Source organism: Mixophyes fleayi, chromosome 2, assembly GCF_038048845.1.
Source record: "Mixophyes fleayi isolate aMixFle1 chromosome 2, aMixFle1.hap1, whole genome shotgun sequence".
NCBI lineage: Eukaryota > Metazoa > Chordata > Amphibia > Anura > Limnodynastidae > Mixophyes > Mixophyes fleayi.
In genome coordinates, this window is record NC_134403.1 from 148,697,466 (window position 1) to 148,720,968 (window position 23,503).

Genomic DNA, 23,503 nt, shown 5'->3' on the forward strand with positions numbered 1-23,503 from the left:
CAACCAAAAATATCCGTTTGAAGGTCCCATCTATGAAGTTCGCTCCTCGTTTTATTGGTCCGTATAGGATCATTCAAGTTATAAATCCAGTTTGTTTCAAACTTCTACTTCCTAAGAACCTTCGTATTTCCAATGCCTTCCATGTGTCTTTGCTCAAACCTCTTATCATCAACCGTTTCTCGGTCCCTCCTTCAACACCTCGGCCAGTTCAAATTCATCAAGAGGAGGACTTTGAGATTACTCACATATTGGATGCAAAAATTTCGCGAGGAGTTCTTCGTTTCCTCGTTCATTGGAAGGGCTTTGGTCCTGAGGAGCGTTCATGGATCAAAGCAGAAGATCTCAACGCTCCAGCTCTTCTTAAGAAGTTTTATTCCAAGTTTCCGGAAAAACCCGGTTCCAGGTGTTCTGTGCCCACCTTTAAAAGGGGGGGTACTGTCACTCACCGGACTGTGAGTGCTACTTCTCGTGTGTTTAGGAACCGTGGCCGTCCACCATCCTGAGGGTCTGCGCATGTGCAGCCCTTTCAAGCCTTCAGTACCTGTTGCTTTTAGTTAATTGGCTGATCAGGCAACACTCCCTATTTAAAGCACCTGTGCTCAATACCCCGTTGCCTGATCTTGGAGTCTCATTCCCCATGAGCCTCTGAAGGTGTTCCTGTGTTTCCTCGTGTATTTAGCTCCTGCTGATTCCTGTTATTCGTTTGTGGTTTCCAGACCACTTCAACTCTCCCGTGTTCATCGTGTCTGCAGCCAGCTGATTCCTATCCGCCTCTCCTGTGTTCATCGTGTCTGCAGCCAGTTGATTCCTATCCGCTGCCTCCGTGCTTCTACAGAGTCCTGCTGACTTCAACTCTCCTGTGATCATCGTGTCTGCAGCCAGCTGATTCCTATCCGCTGCCTCCGTGCTTCTACAGAGTCCTGCTCACTTCAACTCTCCTGTGTTCATCGTGTCTGCAGCCAGCTGATTCCTATCCGCTGCCTCCATGCTTCTACAGAGTTCCTGCTCACTTCTACTCTCCTGTGTTCATCGGGTCAGCGCTCCGCTGCTTTCATCTCTGCTACTGGATATCAGACCGCCTCAACTCTCCCGTGTTCTTCAGGTGTCCAGTTCCATATACTACTGCTTCCTGAGTATTGCCTCGTTCTTGCTGGTTTACCTACCGTGCGCTGCACCAACCTGATTACCGCTTGCACCTTCCAGTGGTCTCTCCTCCTGCCGGCCTTCAGCCGTTCAGGTATCCCTGCACGTCTCTCTGACAGCCTGCTCTCCTGAACCGCGGTATGCATACTTCTCATTGACTGTGCTTGTGTATTGCATATCTAGCTGGACTGAGTTGTGTTCTCCTCCGGAGTTCCCTATCCACTGAGACTATTGCTATCATTTGACTGTGTTTCCTATTTGCCTGGATAGTTATTGCAGACCACTGTCTCCTGTTCCCTGTGACACCAGTTTCAAGTATCCTCTCACATAGCAGTGGTACAACTTGCTAACGCAGACCACTGACTTCCCTGTTACCTACCTTCACCTGGATTCCATTCCTTCACCTAGACAGCGGTACAACTTGCTATACGCAGACCGCTGACTCTCACCACCTCCTCGCTACTCCTGGACCTTCCTCCTCACTATAGCAGTGGTACAACTTGCTGTACGCAGACCACTGACTACCCTCACGTTTCCTTGTCCATCTAGTTCCTCGTGTACAGTTATCTACCCATTACCAGTGCTGCTAGTCATAGACTTTCCTCGAGCATTCTCTCACCATCTGCTGTCTCCTGTTCCGTGGTCACCCTGCTATCAGAGTACCATATTACCAACTATACTACTCTGGTAAGTCCATCATCTGGTGATACCTGGGTAAAGACTCCTAGTGCCCGTGACATTAACGATATTGCTCCCTTGGGGGTTAGGGCAGTTATTGGCGCTACCAAATCTGAGAAGTTATGAATACATCTCCGATAATAATTTGTAAAGCCCAGAAACCTTAAGATTGATTGGCCACACCCAATCCAATATTGCCTGAACCTTACTAAGCTCCATGGAGAACCCAGAGGAGGAAATCACATATCCGAGAAATGACACCTTTTGGACTTCAAATTCGCATGTTTCCATCTTAATGAAAAGTTGGTTTTCTTTGAGTTTCAAGAGAACTTGCTTGACATAGAGATGATGTTTCGCTAGACTCTGGGAATAGATTAGGATATCATCCAGGTATACTACAATAAAATGACCCAGAAATTCACGGAGGACATCATTGATATGATATTGGAAAACCATGGGAGCATTACATAGGCCAAATGGCATTACTAAATGCTCATAATGGCCGAAGTGGGTGTTAAAGGCAGTTTTCCATTCGTCACCTTTCCAGATGCATCCAAGTTGTATGCCGCACGCAGATTAATTTTAGTAAACACAGTAGCACCTTGGAGCTGATTGAAGAGAACAGATATGAGCGGAAGTGGATAGGTGTTCTATATGGTGATCTTATTTAGGCCACGAAAGTCTATGCCGAAGTGTTCCATCCTTCTTGGAAACAAAGAAGAACCCGGCTCCTAAAGGGGACTTAGAAGGCCTAATAAAACCTTTCTGAAGGTTCTCCTTCACGTAATCTTCCATGGCCTAGGTTTCAGGTATGCAACCTTCCCTTGGGTAATTTGGAACCAGGTACTAAATCTATGGCACAATCATTATCACAAAGAGGAGGCAAGGTATCAGCAGCTCTTTTGGAGAATACATCCCGGAAGTCATGATATGGCAGAGGTAACTGGTCCGGCAGAGGTTAAATCAACCAAACGGGAAGAGACAAACAGGATGTTGAACAAGTAGAAGCCCAATGGACAAACTCTCCTTTGCTCCAATTAATGACTGGGTTATGAAGCTGGGGCCAGGGATGCCCCAGGATTAATGGAACTAAAGGACACTTGTTGACATAGACAGACAAATACTCGGAATGCAGGACCCCTACAGTGAGTTGCAAAGGAGGCATTTGAGAGCAAATTTTTCCTCCAGGTAATGGGCCACCATCGATCCCACATACAGTAATGACTGGATCAATCTTCATGGGAGTAAAATTCAATGTCCAAAAAGTTCCCAGCAGCACCACTGTCCAGGAAGGCAGAGATGGAGATATAATGTGCACCCAGAGAAATGGGAGCTGGAACCAAAAGAGCATTTTTAGAAGGTATGATCATGAAGACGGCCGGGACGCAGCCAGGGAGCCAGAGCTTGTGACAGGTGGAATTGACAGGAGGTAGTGGGAGGATGGGAAATGATAAGCTTTGTTTTGGACATGTTGTGCTTTAGGTAGCGTTGGGACATTCATGTGGAAATAACAGAGACAGTTGCACAAAATAGTAGAGATGGGGAGAAGTCAGGTGTGGAGAGATAGATTTGGGTGTCATCAGCGTAGTGATGGTACTGGAGGCTGAATGAGCAAATTAATTCCCAAAGAGGAGAGGCATATAGTGAGAAAAGAAGAAAGCAAGAACAGAGCCCTGAGGGACAACAACAGATAGAGAGAGTGGAGGGGAGGATAGATAGTTAGGAAGTGAACAAGAAACAAGCTCTGTCATAAAGTCCAATGGAGTGAAGTGTATGCAGGAGAAGCGGGCACTCAAAAGTGTCGAAAGCATCGGAGAGGTCAAGAGGGATGAGAATGTAGAAGCTATGCTTAGATTTTGCTTTGTCAGTCTCCTTATCTTTTGAGAATTTTCATCAGAGAATGAAATCCTGTAAGAAGAGGTAATAGCTTCTAAAACCAGTACATAAACCTGTTCAGTATCTGTAGAAATGACAGGGTTTAGGTTCAGATCTCCTTTCATTAATTCCTTTTTAATAACAGGGTTTGCAGCTCAGCCTTTGGGATTTATTGATTGTCTAATGGTCCTTTGCTTGCTATTTTTTGGACTAACTCCTAAAAACATACTCATAGATTTTACCTGTTCTCATAGTCCTGTGAAATCTCTGACTCTAGTGTTATTCTGAAATTTGCTATATATGTGTAAACCAAAAACTTCTGCCTTGTTTTTTGCTCAGCATTATTCATATGCATTATCAAGTATATTCTGAACTGTGATTTGCACTAGTTACACCTGTGTGTTGCCAGCATTTTCAATGTATTCTGAATTGTGGTCTGCCAGGTCACCTGCATATATTTTTTGGTGACCTGCACCGTTGTTACCTGTTATTTAACAGCCTGTTTACCTGCATTATCATAATTACCTGCTCTGTCACCTTGTTCCAGTTTGGCTATCATCCATAGTGGTCCATTCTCTGTTCCTGTTATGCTAATGCTCATTTATCAGTGACTGTTGCAGTCTTTACCTATGTAATATTTCCTGCAATAAAGTCTAAATCATGCCTTTGCCTCAGCTCTTTGATGGTCACAATCTCCTATTATGTGACAGTATGGTGACAGTAAGTAGATCATTGATCACTTACTGTAAGATCACTTATGAACAGTCTCAGTGGAATGTTGGCGATGAAAGTCCAGTTGAAGAGAGTTGAGAATGGAGTAAGAGGACAGAAAGTGAAATAAGCTGTTGTACAAAAAGGGAAGCAGAGAAATAAGGCATTAGTTGGAGAAAGAGGTTGGGTCGAGAGATGTTTTTTTTTTATATTGGCGAGTGTGTTTAAAAGAAAAGTGCCAGTGCAGAGCAATAGTTTGAAGAGGTGGGCATGCAATGAGGGAGCAGAAAAGATGGAAGGGAAATGGCCAAGGGAACATGTTGTAAGGTGAGATGACGAGATAAGTGCAAAGACTTCATCTTTGGTTACTGAAAAGAATAGACTGATGGTGGAATGGGGAGTATAGGAGGTGGGTGAGATATGTGCTATCTAGCAAGAGGAAATGTCTTGTTGAATGGCATTGATTTTGTCTTTGAAATAAGTGGCAAAATCATGGGCTGTGAGGGAGAAAGGAGGAGGCGGTGCAGGTGGGCAGAGATTCAAGCTGAAGGTAGCAAAACGGCTACAGGGTTAATAGGCTATGGATATTAGAGAAGTGAAGTAGGTTTGCTTGTTAAGTGAAAGGGCAATGTTGTAAGATGAAAGGATGAATTTAGAGTGGAGGAAGTCAGCACAGACGCAAGACATCCTCCATTAGCGCTTAGCAGTGAGGGAGACCTATAGCAGGCAGAGAGTCTGTTAGACTAGAGCTGCATTGTCTAGGGCTGAAATATGATCAGAGCAGCACATGGTAGTCATAGGACAGAGCAGCACATGGTAGTCATAGGACAGAGCAGCACATGGTAGTCATAGGACAGAGCAGTACTTTAACATAAAATGAGAAGTGAATGTGGTCAAGAATATTTATGTATCTTTGTGTGCATGACAATTTAGGTGCAGGCGGGATAACATGATGTAAGGTGAGGCTGAAGGAAATGAGGTTGTGCTTGGAGAGCAGGAAGGCCAAGTTGGAGAAACTAGCGATGGAGCAGAAACAGGATAAGACGAGGTCAAGGGAATGTCCATCACAGTGGGTAGGAGATTAAGTCCAGCTGGAGAGACCAAAGGAACAAGTAAGTGAAAGAAGTTTTGTGGCATTAGATAGTGGGGTTGCTGAAATCACCTAGTATGAGAGCAGGAATGTCAAAGTTTGAAAATAAGTGAGTCAGGAAGCAAAGTTTGCAAAGAATTGGGAAACTAGACCTAGGGCGGAAAATTACAGCAACAAGAATGTGGAGAGGAGAGGAGAGAATAAATGGATAGTGTGGACTACAAAGAAAGAGAAAGAGAGGGAAGGTTTAGGGGAGTATTATCTGGAGGATGTAGTAGTGAGAAAGTAGAACGTCTTCTTCACCACCTTGTTTGCTCTCGGGTCTGGAAGTGTGGCTGAGGGAAAGACTCTCATTGGAAAGAGATGCAGGGGATGTGTCAGAAGAGGTAAGTCAGGTTTCTGTAATGTCAACGAGGTTGAAGGACATTGAAATGAATAGATCATGGATAGATGTGACTCTGTAACAAACAGGTATAGCATTCCAAAATGCACAGGAAAAGGGGAGGGACAATAGTGGAGATATATGGATAAGATTGGAGGAATTGGAAGTTTTGGGGTGGAACGAGGAGCATTAGCAGATAATGGGATTGTTGTTCCTGGGTGGATTATTAACACAAAATATCTGTTGTCATCTTCACCAGAGTGCTACTAACATACAGAGCTATAAACACTGACAATTACTCACCAGAGCTATTAACAGGTTAAGCTACTGTATATACCACACATAAAAGAGCCATAACACACATATAAAAGGAGCTGCAAGACGGAGATACCAGGTATATTGCATACAACCACACCTCTCCCACCCCCTCTCTCCACAGGACTTAATCAACACTGCCAGCTGACATTCAGGTAAACTCTTACCAGTAACATCATATCCACACAACAGCAGCTATTAAACAATGCCACACATACCGACACTGCACCACAAAAAATGACAACAAAACTTTAAAACCAGGACTTGGGCTAGAAAGAGAACATGTGAGGATGATTTGTGAGTGTGTTTTCTCTCTGCTTTTGTAGGTTGGCAAGAATGGTGTTTGCAGGAAACAAACCAGCTCCCTGGTGCAGACTAGCCATGAGGGAAATAGTGAAGGGCAAATAATAATAGAGAGGGGAGAAAAAAGATGCTGGAAAGAGAAGAGTAGTTAAGAGAGAAATGTGGTGAATGTGAGCAGGAGAAAGAGAGAAGGTGGAGTAGTGGAATGGTGGAGTCAGAAATATGAATTAGCTAAGGTAGGTTATTAGAGAGTGAAATGGAACAATTGATCCAAGCCATGCAGGACAATGGAGGAATTGGAAGCTTCTTTATCGTCCCCCTGGCTGGTGTTAATAGAGAAGACTGATGCATTGACGAGTGATCCAGGGATGTTGACAGTTGGGCTCAGTGGGTCTAGCAGCCAAACAGAGGTGTCACAGTAATCACAGTTGAGCTGAATGGGCAGCTGAATAGAAATAGAAACAGCAATGACAGTTGAGCTCAGTGGGACTAGCAGCCAAACAGATATGACAAGAGCAAAGCAGTTGAGCTCTTTGGTTCCAGAACCTGAACACAGATGACAACAGCAATTACAGTTGAGCTTGGTGGGTCCAGCCGAGGAATAGAGTTTGCAGTTCAGTTGTTTTAGGTGTGATGTCAATCCTCAGCACTACTGTGTCAATGAGCAGCAGTATCAACAAATATACAATGCTTTATCTTTGTGAGAATAAGAAAATATTATGTTATAATATTATTATTATCCTTTATTTTTATAGTATCAAAATATTAGAGTCTGCCTGACAGAGAACGTTTTTAAGCATTCCCTTTCACAGTGTATTCTCTAACACACACACACACACACACACACACACACACACACACACACACACACACACACACACACACACCCATGGAGGACAGCAGAGCACAAAGAGAGAATCTTGTGAAAACACGAAGAAAATATAAACTCCACACAGATAGTGCCTTGGTCTGAATGGAGCCCATGGACCCAGCCATGTATTTATTGTTTGTCCATGTTGTATGTCCATTTGTGTTACTGACCATTAATAGAAAAAGTTATGATATATTTTCCCATTAAAGCAGGGAAGGATTGGCCACAGGCTTTACTGGAACTTTCCCTGTAGGCCAGTGGCTTAATGGGGTCATATGATGTATTTTGATTTTTTTCCTCCTGCTTTTTTAAAATAAATTAGTTATATATTTTATATCTGCCAGGATGTGGAGCGCATAGAAGCTCAGTCAGGGCCGTAATTTGACAATTTGTAATACTCGTACCACTAGGTCATTTTCAGAATATTTTCCAGGGTCAATTTATATTCCTAATCCGCCCCTAGTTTAAAATGTTGTGCAATTCAGTGAAACAATGAGAATAGTTAGGAAGAAATTGAAGTAATCCCAATACATCTGCGCTCCTGCCTCCCCCGCCCTGCAGATATGGTTTAGGCGGTTAGTTCATAGACTCATGGATGACTTCACTATGTTTAGCCAAAAGAAACTTATTGAATACACTGCGATGTGGCTTTTCTGGCTTCAATTTAAGGAATCCTTGTTTTACCATTCCCTCATGGACTGTGGGGGTAGGCATATGTTACCAAGGGGACACCTGGACAGGTATCAGGGAGGTTCAGTACATCAGTCACAACTGGGTTTAGACATTCTCTTTCTCATAGAGCTATTGAGACACCAAAGGGAGTCTTCTTCCACCCCCTACCTTTATGGCCTCTCCCACCCACCTCCTTTCCTCTCTGGTATTTCTCTCTCTCTTATTTCTTGTGTTTTTCTCTTTCCCCTTGTTTGTCGTGTATTGTTCGTCCTTTACAGTTTGCATACTCACTATTGGTTGATGGACTGTAATGACCCCAAATGACTTTAGCTTTGTCTTTTATTCCATCTGCTGTACACACCCTTTTTCAATAAAAATGATTACATTAAAAAAAAAATTTACTACATAAAAAAAGTGTTGCTTATTGTAGCAAGTTGTTTTTTTTGCCTTGGTCTGAAATCAAGCATTTTGAAAGCAAGCCTACTCTACAAATCCTGCCTTTGCCCCTGCCTACTTTGGTTCCAAGCAGAAGAGAATGCTGAACTGCGTGAAAAAAAAGGTTGCTTATATGAATGAAATTCTGAGTATTCCTTGCATGTTAGGCCAATAAGAGTGACATCAGTAAGAAGGCGTAGGGCAGCACGGTGGCTTAGTGGTTAACACTTCTGCCTCACAGCGCTGGGGTCACGAGTTCAATTCCCAACCATGGCCTTATCTGTGTGGAGTTTGTATGTTCTCCCCGTATTTGCGTGGGTTTCCTCCGGGTGCTCCGGTTTCCTCCCACACTCCAAAAACATACTAGTAGGTTATTGGCTGCTAGCAAAATTGACCCTAGTCTCTATGTGTGTATGTATGTATGTATGTTAGGGAATTTAGACTGTAAGCTCCAATGGGACAGGGACTGATGTGAGTGAGTTCTCTGTACAGTGCTGCAGAATCAGTGGCGCTATATAAATAAATGGTGATGATAAATGGTGATGATGAAGGCGTGACTGGGGAAGCCCATTTTTACCTTTCAAACCATTAATATAAGATTACTCCAGTTGCACCTAATACCTGATATCAATGTTCTAAAAAGAGATATAAGGCTGGGCTCGAAGTGGGAATACCTTAATGAAAAATAGTAAGAACTCCTACTGACCTCTAATGTTTCATAAAGTGTAAAAGAACCTCTTGGATGCAGTCGATTGTTTAGCCCTGAGGAACGTTAATAAAACACAGCAACTGTATGTATTTGACTGCTTGAAAACCTCTTAGTGCTGCCTCCACAACAGCACTGCTTATTAGACTTTTGGACGACAACAGGGACAGTGGGGGGGTGGGAAGATTTATAGGCAAGTGTCAGAATCTACATATTTATATGGATATGACTTCTAAAATCCATAGTTTACAGTAGGGAGTGAACTATAAAATTGTGAGGAGACAAAGTTGTAATTCAATACTACCATTGCTGTTTTCTCACAAAATGTTGACTGTGGTCAGCATACATTTTGATGCTAAGCCTTCTTGTCTACATAGTGATTGCTCTAAAATTCTTTATAATTGTGCTACACCATACTAACTGGTTTAAATGTATATTTTCATTGCAACAGCTAAAGTAATTGCTTTTGAACTCTTCCATGTTTGCCAGGGGAAACTGTCCTCTCTGTGTAAGGCTAGGTACACACTAACGAGTTTTCAGCCGCATTATTGGGTCAATCACCAAATAAACAAGTGTTTGGCCCAATATCGCATTAGTATGTATGCTCCAATGATAAAGCACATAATATAATTTCATTTGACTTTTAAACCTGACTCAAAATTTCATTCATTGATGGAGTGACATTGTTCCAATCCTGCAGTGTGTATGCACTCACGATCAGGAACTCCATAGAGTTTACAAAGTCATGACCTTTTCAGTCGATGGTTATGACAGATGAAGAGCACAGATGTTGATCAGGGCTCTTTTTTCCCAGTCGTTGGTAAAATCATTATAGATAACACTCGGTAGAAAATGTCTATAGTGTGTACCCAGCCTCAGACAGCTATATCCAGTTACACCCACCAACCACCCATTAGGTCCACTATGATTTTTAGTTACAGTGAAAGTAGCGTTCATGGTATGATTCAAGAAGGGGCCGGTTGTAGCCTACTAATATTAACTGAATAAATTAAATATAGCAAAACCATAGAAAGAAAAAAACATCAGAATATTCTTTATTGTGTATTAAATAGACACTCCACTCGAAACAAACCAAAAAAAACAAAAACACCCTTTGGTAAAGTTTACATTTATGCAAGGCACGTATTGCATTACATTACTGAAAATCTAAATATATAATATATATTTTCTATTTACTTGCACAATAAAACTCACTTTGTGCATATTATATTCTTTTGAATATTACATTCCACTTAGAATGTAAGCTCTCTAATGAGCAGGATCCTTCTTTATTTTCATGTCTGCATTTATTTTGGCTACCTTGTATGTGGCGCTTTATAAATCTATGATAATAATAATAATCATTTTGAGTACATCACAGGCAATTTTCTTAAGACATGTCCATGTATTTAGTGTTTAAATTGGTATCTCTATAAAGAGCGAGGGATAGGAGAACATGATATATTTAAAATATATAGGAAAATCATTTGTTGATGCTCCTGTGTAAGTGATTATTGGTTCTTTCAGCATAAGAGCTTGTACAAACACTGACAGTAAAAATGAATTCATAAACCATTCTTAAAAGCCTGCAAAACCACCTTTAACCCTGCCAGTCCAATAAATAATGTAATCAAAGGGACCTGGAAGCACTCACTTTCTGACAAACAGTCACTTCGCTTTGGTTCAATTGTGATATTGCTTTCAGAGTTTATGAGCACTAATGTGCAGCACTTAGTACACTAAGGTGCAGGGAGGTATTGAGAACACGCTTTGAATTGTGTGTTAAAAGTAAGGACAAAGTATAAGGTTTTGACTAAATACCAAATTTTCTTACAAAAGAGTCTGCCAAACCCAACCTAATATAAATAATAATTTTTTATATTAAAATTAAAAAGGAAGGGTCTAATTGATTAAACGTATCTATCATTTTAGATCATGAAAGCAGTAAATAACATAATAAGTCGTTACTTAAATTGCAAATAAAACTCAAGATTTGGTGAAAATGAATCTTGTCTCAAATCATAAATAATAATAATAATAATAATAATAATAATAATAATAATAATGGTGCTAAATTGTTAAGCAAGTGTATCTAGTTTTTAAATCATATCGATTTTTTCCTTTACTGATATAAATTGAAGCACAAGCAATCCTCTTCTAAACTGATGACAAATGTGTCCCACATAATAATAGAAGAAGTAAAAGAAATCCTCATACCACTGTCCCCTTTTATTTCGGTCACACTATGGACAGGTACATTCAGCTAATTTAGCATTATAAAGATACATGAATCTTTAAATCAACTATATACTTTCAATGTTTTATGTTATGTTTTTCTTTAATTGCCTACATAACCATCACATAGCTTTTAGTAAATTAATAAAAAAAAGACCTGATTAATGGGATATATGAAATGTTACATTATAAACAGCATACTGCTTGCTTTAATAGTGAATTGGTGATACACTCCATATTAATGAGTTATTATGCTACTGATCGCTATAGGAAGCTTTCATATATAACATGACAAGCTACGTCATTAAGCTAGGTTCATGTGTTTCATTACCCATTTGTGTCCCTTTCATATAAGCTTATAGTGTGTTCTAAGAGAGAATGTTTCCTGTAATATTGAAATGCATCTTCAAATTTACAAAGACTACTAATTAATGTACAGAACTAAGAAATCCATTAATAACATATAAATATTGTTATTTTATAACTAGCGTTTCCAAAAATATCAAGAAACATGCACAACCTGGAGAAAACCCACTATACATGTGAATCATTATTGCTGGCATTGAAACCAAATGAACAACTGCATTCTATTTCAAGAACTTAAGAGAACATTTATGTGACGAGAACAAGCAGCACATGAGCAGATGAAGTTACAGCATCTGCTCTTCCCCTATAATCTATTAAACACATTTCAGAGAGTACACTATAACACTAAACCGTATCTCATAACTAACTGTTATAATCATAAGTCCACTTCATGATTGGCCTGTGTATTCACATTCCACTGCTTTGTGACACACATTGTGCATTTGATAGCCAAGGACAACTACATCCATGTATAAGCTGTAATCCATGTATAATCACTTGAAAATTTCTTGAAATACATTGCACATAAATTTTTTTACAGTTATTTCAAAAATATTACATTTTGCTTCTGTAATATTCTCTTGTTAGAAGCAATGTATCAGGACATTGTAATAGTTGTTTGCGCAACATATTTTGAAGTGATTGAATACTAAATTTGACTCATCTTACACAGACATAGAGTTGTAAGTATGATACAGTCTACAGATAAGATACGGTGAAATACAGTACCCATTGACAAAGGTCACAAAAATGTACTAGGAAATTAACTTTTACACATGCTCATGGCTGGGTCCTTCATTATATAAAGTTAACAGATATTATGAAATGTCTTAAAGATGAAGCTTTCAAGATGGTTTGAATTGGCTTGTGGTTATTTTATGTGCCCCAGGATAGTATGTCCAACTAACAGAAAGAGCATTCCTGCCAAAAGAGAGAAAAATATTCCAAATGGAGCCAGCATGAATGACCAACCATAGCGAATGTCCACAGCAAAACCTGAACAATCCTCTTTTCTGGTGTCTTCATATGTTTTCACATCTGACACGCTCTGTACCCAGATGACATGCATCACCACCACAAGAGTGAAAAGTATACCTGGAAATAAAAATGTTTACACTTATTAGTTTCAATTCATCATGATAGCTAGTTACACGTGAACAACTAGGCCATTGGACATATTGGGAACGCAATCTTATAGAGATCAATATCCTTCCTGTGGCAGGCAGGAAACACCAGAGACGTGATTGTAAGAAAACTGTCTTGGGAATTGTGCCATAAATATGTGATAATATGAAATAGTTTGAAAATAATAAGTTAAAGTATATCCAAGCTCAAACTGAAAATGATGTCTGGATATGAAAATATCAGAGAGGAATATTTTTATTAAAAATGTTAATTGTTTATTGTTGTTCACAATAAAAAGATACACAAGATGGCCTTAAATAAAAAGTTAGAAACATGTTTTACTCTAAGGGCGTATTCAATTGTTCCTCCGGCCACCGAAAAAACGAGCGCGTTAAAACTTTACCGTTTATATGGTAATATTGCGCGTAAAAACCGTTATACGGTAGTTTACTCGCTGAATTTCATCTCGCAGCTCAGGGAGCTGCGAGATGAAATTCAGCGAGTAATTACCGTATTAACGGTAATAGTTTTAGAGCGCTCGTTTTTCCGGCGGCCGGAGGAACAATTGAATACGCCCCTTAGAATGTTAGGAAGAAAATGACCTTAGTAACAATGGGCCCTGATTCATTAAGGAAAATTAAGAAAAAAATTGAGTAAGTTTTCTTACTCAAGTTTTCTGATCAAAACCATGTTGCAATGCAAGGGTGCAAATGAGTTTATTATTTTGCATATAAGGAGAATAACTGGCTGTTTTTTTTTACTCCCCCCCCCCACCCCCCCCACCCCCCCCCCCACCCAATGCAACATGGTTTTACTTTACTTGTTTACTTTTGCTTAACTTTCCTTAATGAATCAGGCCCTTAGACTCTAAGCTCCAATAGTGCAGGGACTGATGTGAGTGAGTTCTCTGTACAGCGATGCAGGATTAGTGGCGCTATATAAATAGCTGATGATGATGTTTTCATTTCCTCAGCATCGATACACTGGTTAAATTGTGATGGCAGATTTATGACCACTGGTATTTCTTGTGTTTCCTCTAGTAAGACCCAGGACATCCTTGCCATAGCAAACTATTATTAGAGTATGAGTTTTTCATCTCAGTATATGGTATTGCATGTTAACATATGTTTTGCTAAGTACAAAGATTATAAAACAATAAAGTAGTAAAAAAGATAAAAAAAATATTATTATTATTAGTATTGTTATATCATATTTTATTAAAAAGCATTAAAATATTACAATGAGGGGATTATAACATAAAACTAATTACACACAATGACATGAAACAGAAGGTAAAGATGGCTCTGCCCAAATGAGTTTACAAGCTAAGAGGTGCGGGGAACACTTGATTCATGAGGCAGGCAGAGGAGTAATAATTGTAACAATTGCTGGTGTGTATTATATTTAACATATAGTCATACACCAAAATCACACAAAATTTTAACACATTCTTTATATGGGAAATGATTTATTCTTCAAAAATTCAATGCCAAACTATCATATAAATTACCTTTTAAAATTACAATTAAACAGTGCTTTTCCTAGAAATCTTTTTTTGCTGATTGTTAAATATAAGTCCACATCTGTATTTTTTGCCATTAATCTAGTATCTTACATGTTTCAGAGCAGCAAACTACTAGTAACACATAAAAAGAATAAAAGGGCATCTAAAGCTGCTTCTAGCAGACAAAATGCGTATTTAGTATATAGTGTCTGTTGTACAAAAATATGAATATGTCAATCAACAACCCTTTGAATAATATTCTTGAAGTTTATTGCCATTATTAATTAAAAATTGATATTTAGAAGAAAGCATTCAACTGTACTTTTTGAACATGCGATTACAGAGGAAGTATAAAATATTTGGAAGGGGGTTGAAATCCTTTAATTAGACTGGCTTTTAAGTAAATTTCTTTTCATATGAATTAGTGAATCTCTTTTTGAAAAACATCACTAGCTGCAAAAGGTTTTCTTCCTGTCATGCCAGAGCTAGTGGAAACATGTCTAATGAGCCGAGACCCCAAAAAGATGTTGACATTTGATTAAAAAGGCCTAAGATGTAAACAGATAATTCATTAATGATCTTTCATGAAATGTTAAAGACTTTAATAAAGTAATGAAAGTGAACTTTAAGCCCTCAGTTTTCAAATCAATGTGTCACTTACTTTCTGCTCTGTTTAGTTTTAAGGCATTTATATTTTATAAGCATCTAATGTACATTGTGTCATTGGCAAGTTTAATAAATATTCTAGAAAGCCATTTATGTTCAATTTCAAATCCTAAGAACAAATGACAAAATCTAAAAGTAGAATAAATAAATTAAATAAATTAGTAAGCAATTAAGGACTAGGGGCTAGATTTACTAAGCTGCGGGTTTGAAAAAGTGGAGATGTTGCCTATGAATGAACAGCTAAGCTGATTCATTCTATAGGCAACATCTCCCACTTTTTCAAACCCGCAGCTTAGTAAATCTAGCACCAGATTTACTAAGATGTACTTCATTTTGGAGAGGTTTGTTTTTACTACATATCCCATTACTTATGCAAACCTATGGTTCTGAGTTCATTGTAAACTGTTCCTTTGATTTAGTGTCCACTAGTAAAGATTAGTGCTCCAGTCTACATATAATATCTTATGGCGCAAATTGTGACATTGAATTGAATTGAGTTTTGTTTATGTTAGCTGTTTGTTTATTACCTTATTTACAATATTTATACATAATCATGTTGGTATATTTTTGAAAATCCATTCATGGTAATTAATTTATTTTCTGAAATCATGTATAATTGTTACTGCAAAAAGGAGTCTTATTATTTTTTGGATCAATTATTTTTTTTGCTCAATAAATAAATTTACTACAATATGGTTCCCTTGCTGATCTTTTAGATGTTCCTTCTTATAGAGTTCTTACCAGCAGTGATAAAAAGTCCTCCTCCTGCTTTATAAAGTCTGTAGTTTGTGAAAGGAGCTGCACATATGATGAAGAAGCCACCTGCTATAACTGTGACTAAACCAAGAAGCATAAAAATATTCCAAAATCCACGATATACTAAAATAAAGAGAGAAAAAATGTGTTACTGGATCTATTATTATACATGCAGCAGAGATAACTGTATTGGCACAGTATCACAAGCATCAGTGGTGCATGCAAACAAAATAGGACTAGTACCTAAAAAATACATTCTCTCCCTCCTAGATTGCTTGGTGAACCAGAGTAACTTATTTACACAAGCCAAGGATATGGTGTTGAGCAAGAGTCTAACTCACCCTTACATTTAATAAATAATGAACAATTTTAGGCCACCTTTCATGCGTGCTTCTATTGGAAAGCAATTTGTAAAAAAAATAAAATATGAGAATGTTATTCCTCTTGTACAGGAAAACCATACGAATAAACATTTCACTATACATTTAATGCAATCATCTTAAACCATAATTACTCTAAAGTAATCTGGACAAATATGATACTGTAAGCCCGAATAATAGATGAAGGCATAGGTGTACATATTTAATTATCTACAAGATAATATTTATAATTTAATATAAAATAATACTATGACTTGTTTTAAGTGTTTATCAGGTTCTGTTACACTAGTGGCTCTGTCTGCAGCTAGTGAGATTCCATTATAATTATTGATGGTAGGTATGAATAATACAGTATTAGCATTAGTACAAGGAGGTATTACATAATAACTAACAGCATAAACAAACAGATGAATATTCCACCTTCCTGAATTTGTTTTAAATTTTTTTGTGCAAATGTAACTTTGTGGCTAGTGTTAATCATTAGATGGATAGCTGGTTCCGAGTTTTTTTTTCTTCTTCAAAGCCTCCTTTCTTCATAAAGCAGGCATAGTATGCAAACACTTATATGCGCCCACTGTTTGCCCTGTGGTATTGAAACCTGATGATTTTGGGAGATGACATGTTGGTGGGTACCTTGTGACAGGAGCTCTGTCACTCTACCCATATTGTATACATTTATACCATATATAATCTCATAGCGCATCATTCCTTTTTTGCATAGCAACAACTTTTAATAATAACAGCTTTTTTTAGTTCTCTAATCTCTCTATATGCCCCCAGCTTTTCCTGGATATTCCCATGTTTTTTCAGTCAAATTCACAGTACTTATTTTCCCATAAGTAACAGATTATTATTATTATTATAATATAGTCAATAAATAGGGGAGATTCTAACCTGCCTAAGACTGAGTACACACTACAGAATTTTCCGACCTGGAAAAAAAAGTTCCAATTGGCATGCCGATTCATGTGTACACAGGATTCTAAAAGATTTACCATCAGATCTGTGCTCTTCAACTGTCATAATCGTCAGCTGCAAAGATCATGAACCTGTAAACTCTATGGAGATCCTGATCGTGAGTGCATACACACTGCAGGATTGTAAGGATGTTGTTCCATAGCTGAACAAGATTTATAGTTCTCAAATCAATTGATGATCGGTGCTTTGGAACGTCTATCATTCACCGTCTAAGTGTACACATTAATTGTTTATCGGGTGATCCGCCTGATAATTGGCTGAAAACGCGATAGTGTGTACCCAGCCTATCTTTTTGCATACCATATTAAACTCAACAGAGGCAAAGTACTAACTTCCCATTGATGGACACTGCAGTCAGTCTCCTCAAGCAACCTTTTACAAACAATATCTGATAATAGAGAACACTATCTTGTATTGAACTGTAATAAGCTATTTAGTATAAAACCTTATATTACCATAGGCAAACCGAGGGGGGGATTTCCTAGTGCCCAAACACTCCCTCCAAGTCTGGGACACTGTATAATTGAGGTGGCTGGACCCTGCCCCCGCTTTACACGGCTCTGCTTGAAAAGGGAGAGCTGCGTGCAACAGTAGTGCACGCAGCATTGCCCGTGTATATTATAGGGATAGGTAGAGTTGGAGCGCAGCCAAGCACTGTCTAATATTATAGCGACGCCCCCATGCATCCTGGTCATGCCCACTGGTGGCGTGGTGTGGAAACCCCCTCTACAAATCCTGCGTTTGCCCCTGATTACAGTATGCTGCAATCCTTTGCTTCACACAATTTTGACCTGCAGTAGCGTGTCACCCATCACATATCACAAACAACCATGTAGTTGCCGTCTAAACGATCCACATGTGCTGCTTATTATGCCATCTGTGATTATGTGATTTTTTTTTGGTTGTGATTTGTATGCTACGAATAGCATGAGACAAATTGCATAATAGGTAACCAATTGATCCCTAAGTGGACAGCTACATAATTAACATTTAAGCTGTGTGATTGTTGCCATAAATATTTATTGATTATAGGTAATGTGATTTGTTTGTTTGCCAATAATTTGATATAAACCCAAGTGACCTCAAAATGCAATGTCACTGGGATTTCCTGTAACAATGCAGAGATTTGAGCGCTGTTTGCAAAGATAGTTAGGTCAGGAACCAAATGAAATGGTCACACACATGAGTGATTCCCTCATCTCCATTATGACGCTTAAAGACATCAATCCATGATTTCTAAATGTCATTTTGCATTAAGAGTCTGAATCATTAAGGAAAGTAAAGCAAAAAAATGAGTAACTTTGAACCTTGGCAAAACCCTGTTGTTTTGGAGGGGGAGGTAAATTTAAAATGTGAGGACAGATTTATAATTGGTTTAGAGCATGCCCTAGATCAACTTTAAATTTCAGTGTACAAATAAGCTATCAAGTATTTGTGTGCTACATGAAAAAAACAGACAGTATATATCTTATGTGCAAAATAATAAACTAATTTGCACCCCTTGCATTGTAACATGGTTTTGTCCATGAGAAAACTCACTCATTTTTTTGCTTACTTTCCTTAGTAAATCAGGCCCTGAGAGAGCTTAAAGAGTTTCGTACACCGCAGCCATTTTGATGACTGAGCCAATATTCATGTGACTGGAGCCTTGTTAGTCACCTGCAAACAACTTGAAAACATGTTAAAGTAAAAATTTGACTGATGTATATTAGAGACATTATTACCTTTCAGCTGGAAGAGAAAGCCTCAAATTAACCAAAATTAATTTTCGTTCTGGCTTTAAAATGGATTTTTGCTACTCAATGACATCTCTGTTTTATCTATTTAGATGCCATTTACAGTCTCTTAATGATACACTGGCAGATCATTAGTTCAACTCATTTGTGGATAAATCAGAACCAACAGCTGCTTCTCAAGGACAACATTTTCACAAGCATGAACATGTTGACAACGACACTTAAACAAGGCACTAAAATAAGCCAGCAAGGTATCCATAGGTTCATATAAGTATAGGAAAAGAATCAATGCCATACATACCAATTGCAGAATGATATGCTGTAGAGTTGTGGTTATCGCTGCTTCTTGGAAACGGGGACAGGTAAGCATGGGTGCAGTTCTTGGTTGGTGCTTGATTGGCTATAGGATTGACAAGACTGGCTTGTGAACAATTTCAAAATACTGAGAGATTACAGCTAAAACAAGCATGACCTTAAAGGGAATCGATGAACATTTATTTATGAAGCACCACTCAATGACAAACTGTAAACAAGGACACTACAATGTCCGACATGCTTTGCTGAAGACTTCTTGCTTGACAAAGACTACCAAAACATGTTTTTTTTCACTGCTAATTTGACCACTGGGGGCACTGCTGACTGTGGTTGGTCTTGTTCTATTGGAGTTTATAGTGAATATTTATTATACAGTATTATTAATTAATTTTGATACCCCTAAAATAGATTGAGGTTGTAGTAAACTGGTAATGTTATATAATAATTATATTAAATGTTTTTATTCCCATAATATATCCCAGGGGCAGGATCAGGATTTTCAAAAACAGAAAATAAATCTGTCTTTGCTTAGCTAAAAAAGATTAATAAAACAACAAAACATGTAATGTAGTATAGATTTTAACCACACATCGTAATCAACATTTGGTAGGGTAAAGGACAATGAGCCATAATGCTGTGTGCAATAATGGTGTGATTTTAAGAATTGTGATGTAATAAAACTTTGCAATATTCTCTTAAAATGAATGTATTGTTTTATTAGTTACAAGCCAATAACTCCCATTGAAGCATATTTTTCTAAGGATATTTTTGCAGTATGCCCGTCATATCATTTGTGGAGCAGATCACACACACCCCCTCAAAATTGACCTTTACACGTTTGACTACGCTGTCCCATCCTAAGAAAATTCCCTCCTCACACTCCACCTGCCCCTTCCAATCTTTCCCTACACCGCTATTATCTCTCTTTGCTACCCCAACCTATCCTAAACAAGCCCCTCCTTTTGCTTCACCTAATTCCTTTCTCTCGCTTCCATCAATCTCTATCGTCTCTGTTTACTTCCCTACTGCTCTTGAATGTTAACTCTCCCAAATTTGTCCCTCTCTACCTCCTATCTCCTCAACCGCTCTGTAAGGTCCCCTTGCTCTAGTTGGGTCCTCTTATGTAATTGCTTTCTCTATTGTCTCTTCATGCATTGCTTTTTACTGATTCTGTTATTTTTTTTGCCCCGAGAAGACAAGTATTTTGTTATGCTTATGTTTTGTTGACTGTATGGCACTATGGATTCTTTAACGTTTTATAAATAAACTAACTTGACAATGATGATGATGAGAGTATACGTGTGCTGCACTTACAATATACCCATATACATAGAGGACAATAACAATAGTAACACCTGGGTAATCAGGGTCACCAAGCATATTGAAAGCAAGGGCTTACACACAGGTGTGGTTTATCAGTTAATTAAGCAAATAACATTCTAGTACAGTCATGTCATGTACACAAATTTTAGATTATCCTGACTGCCTATAATTATGGCTAGCATGATTGCAAGAGGAGACCACCATGACTTTGAAAGAGGGGTGATGCTTGATAGGAGCTTCAGTGACCAAGACATCTCAACTTGACAAGGATTTGTGAGGCACAGGTGATGTCATCAGGGAACTCCATGGGAAAAACATCATCTACAAAGGGCAAAAGTGAGTGGAAGCACATACTTGATGATCCTGATATCTGTGCATCAATTTCAATGGCAAGGCAAAACAGATGAGCAACTGCAGTTCAATTTACTGCAAATTTCAACCTGTGGCAGCCAGTTTAATAAAAAATGGTCCTGCAAAAACTTCACAGAGCAAGATATAATAGGTAGTGCAAAAAATGCTCATATAACATGGCAATGAACCATTTGGGAGCTCAATGTTGCAAAGTGCACAGGCAATGGAAAATTGAACAATGAAGTAAGGTGATATGGTCAGATAACTTATTCTTCACCATGTTCACGTCTCAACAAATAGACGAGTACACATGTGGTGCCAACCTAAAGAACTCTACAGCCCTGAGTGGTTGTTTCCAACGTTGAAGGGTTCTGGCGGTTCTGTAATGTCATGGGGAACAGTTTCCTGGCATTGCTTGGGCGTAGTAATTTCCTTAAAAGGCAAAGTCAATGCTAAATGCTACTTAATGGTACTGAGTTATCATCTTCACCCCATGTGAACACTTTTTTCCTGATTGTAGGGGTGTCTCCTAGAATGACATAGCTCCGTCTACAGAGTTTATGAGGTCACCCCACCTAATGGTCTGATGATCATGACACTGATTTTATCCATATGTCCAGTGGTCAAAGTGGGCTTGGACCACTTCTCCGACTACCTTCATTCTAAACCTTTCAAATTCCATTCACTTATATTTTCCATACCACCACTTCTAAATTTCTATACTGTCGCTTTTAATTTTCCACCTCCACCACTGTATATGTAACAGCCTTCTCAGTCACCATAAGGATGCCAGAGACAGCTGTAAGAGAAGTGACTTTCTTGTGGAAGAAGGGTGCTGCATGGCTCCTGCACAATTCCAGACATTGATTGACTCAATGCCATGGGGCATACAGGCAGTACTTGCACACAAACGGTGGCCCAATGCCCTATTAAGTGGCTTTATATTAGTGTATACATATTTCTTTCAATATCTGTATGCAAAACTTTAAACCTTTAAATCTAATCACATTATATATTCCAATATTATTCCATATTACATACATATTTAACTATAGAACTATGTAGTCAACATCAAACAACAGTCCAATCAGAGACTCATTAATTCTGCTATCCAGAAATCAACCCAATAAGTAATTCACCCAGTCTAGGACACAAATATTGTGTTCTGATGAATAATAGGACCAAATAGGTCTGTGGGTAATGGCAGTACTCCAGAAACAGCTGTCAAATTCTACATTTATTCTGTATGATAAACACATGAGTAGTATGCATTATGAATTATAACTAGAAATATAAAATTCTCACAATGTATATAATGCTTTTGTTTTAAAGATCTACTGATGAACTCGTTCTGGCTTTCTAAAGCAAATAACTGCATAATATGTCTCATTCTGTATTAAATCATCATGGCTTGTACATTGTAAAATTTTAAATATGTTAAATATCAGTAATGTAAATAGCATAGCACTTTGAAACAATCAAGTCCAGTTGCCAGAAACTGTGGTACTGTAGTGATTTATGATTTCCTAGTGTTGACTATATATAACATGCTTACATATAGACAGCAGCAAGTGGAAAAAGTACTCAAATTATACCTATTTTTACTTTTTAACCAGGTTACTCCTCAATAACTAGATATTACATTCACATAAACCTCCCCTTTGTTAATCTACTGTTAATTCTGGAGGAAGACAAACAATAAAAACCTACCTGTGAAAACCTCATTCTGTATAACTGATATCAATACATCACAGTTGAGACAATTTATATTTTAACATTATAGCTTACTGATCCAAAAAGCTGCCATGCTGTTATTATCTGGTCCTGTGTCTCCATTAAACCAGCATCTCCAAAAGAAGCCCTCATGATGCAAGAGGACTCGATCAACGCCCTTTAGATAACAAAGAGAAAAATGATAGATGTGATGTGTATTACATATTTGATTTGTCTAATTCAAAAATATTTTCTCAAGAATTCACAAGAACAAAATATTGGTGGTTAGTTTTTAACTGTTACTAACAGGTAAATGTACATTACATGCATTGGTAATAAATAGAACAAAACTTGCATAAATTAATAAAATAGCAGCACTAACCCCATATGTATGATTTTCCGAGCATTTCTCAACTTCCTTGGCAAGAAGCCAATAGTCAGTTCCAAAAGCCACCAAAAAGATTAAAATCCCAAGAGCACCAAAAAGACCACCGAAGAATATCCCAATAGTTAACTTCATTATCGATTCAGGTAATAAAATATATATAACAGTAACAATCTCTCCAAGATAAACCAATCAGATTTTCCTTTCTTCTTTATTCACTATAGTATGTTCTCTAGCAGTTTGCAGGCAGCTAACTAGAACAGTAACATATGGGTAGGGGCTTCTATTTTGGGATTTTGGTGAAGCATCTCTGCTATGTTGCTGTGACAGGGAGTGTCCAGTCAAAAATAACTGACCTTTTTGTAGTGTCAGGGGATGATAGAAAGCATAGTTTCACTTCATCTACAGATTGAACATGTTATATTGTAGCAAAGATTTTTTGATATTCATCATTAATTGTATGAAGTGATTAGGATCTAGAGCAGTGGT

General features: G+C 38.2%; 1 protein-coding gene across 1 annotated transcript; it reads right to left on the bottom strand.

Moving 5' to 3' along the window:
• Positions 1 to 10,237: 10,237 nt before the first annotated feature.
• Positions 10,238 to 23,264, bottom strand: TMEM182 (transmembrane protein 182). Its single transcript, XM_075200197.1, has 5 exons — positions 23,012 to 23,264; positions 22,705 to 22,807; positions 19,229 to 19,327; positions 15,819 to 15,956; positions 10,238 to 12,877 (listed from the first exon to the last, which is right to left on the bottom strand). Exons 1-5 carry the CDS (start codon positions 23,147 to 23,149, stop codon positions 12,654 to 12,656), a joined length of 702 nt encoding a protein of 233 aa, XP_075056298.1. The 5' UTR covers positions 23,150 to 23,264; the 3' UTR covers positions 10,238 to 12,653.
• Positions 23,265 to 23,503: the final 239 nt, after the last annotated feature.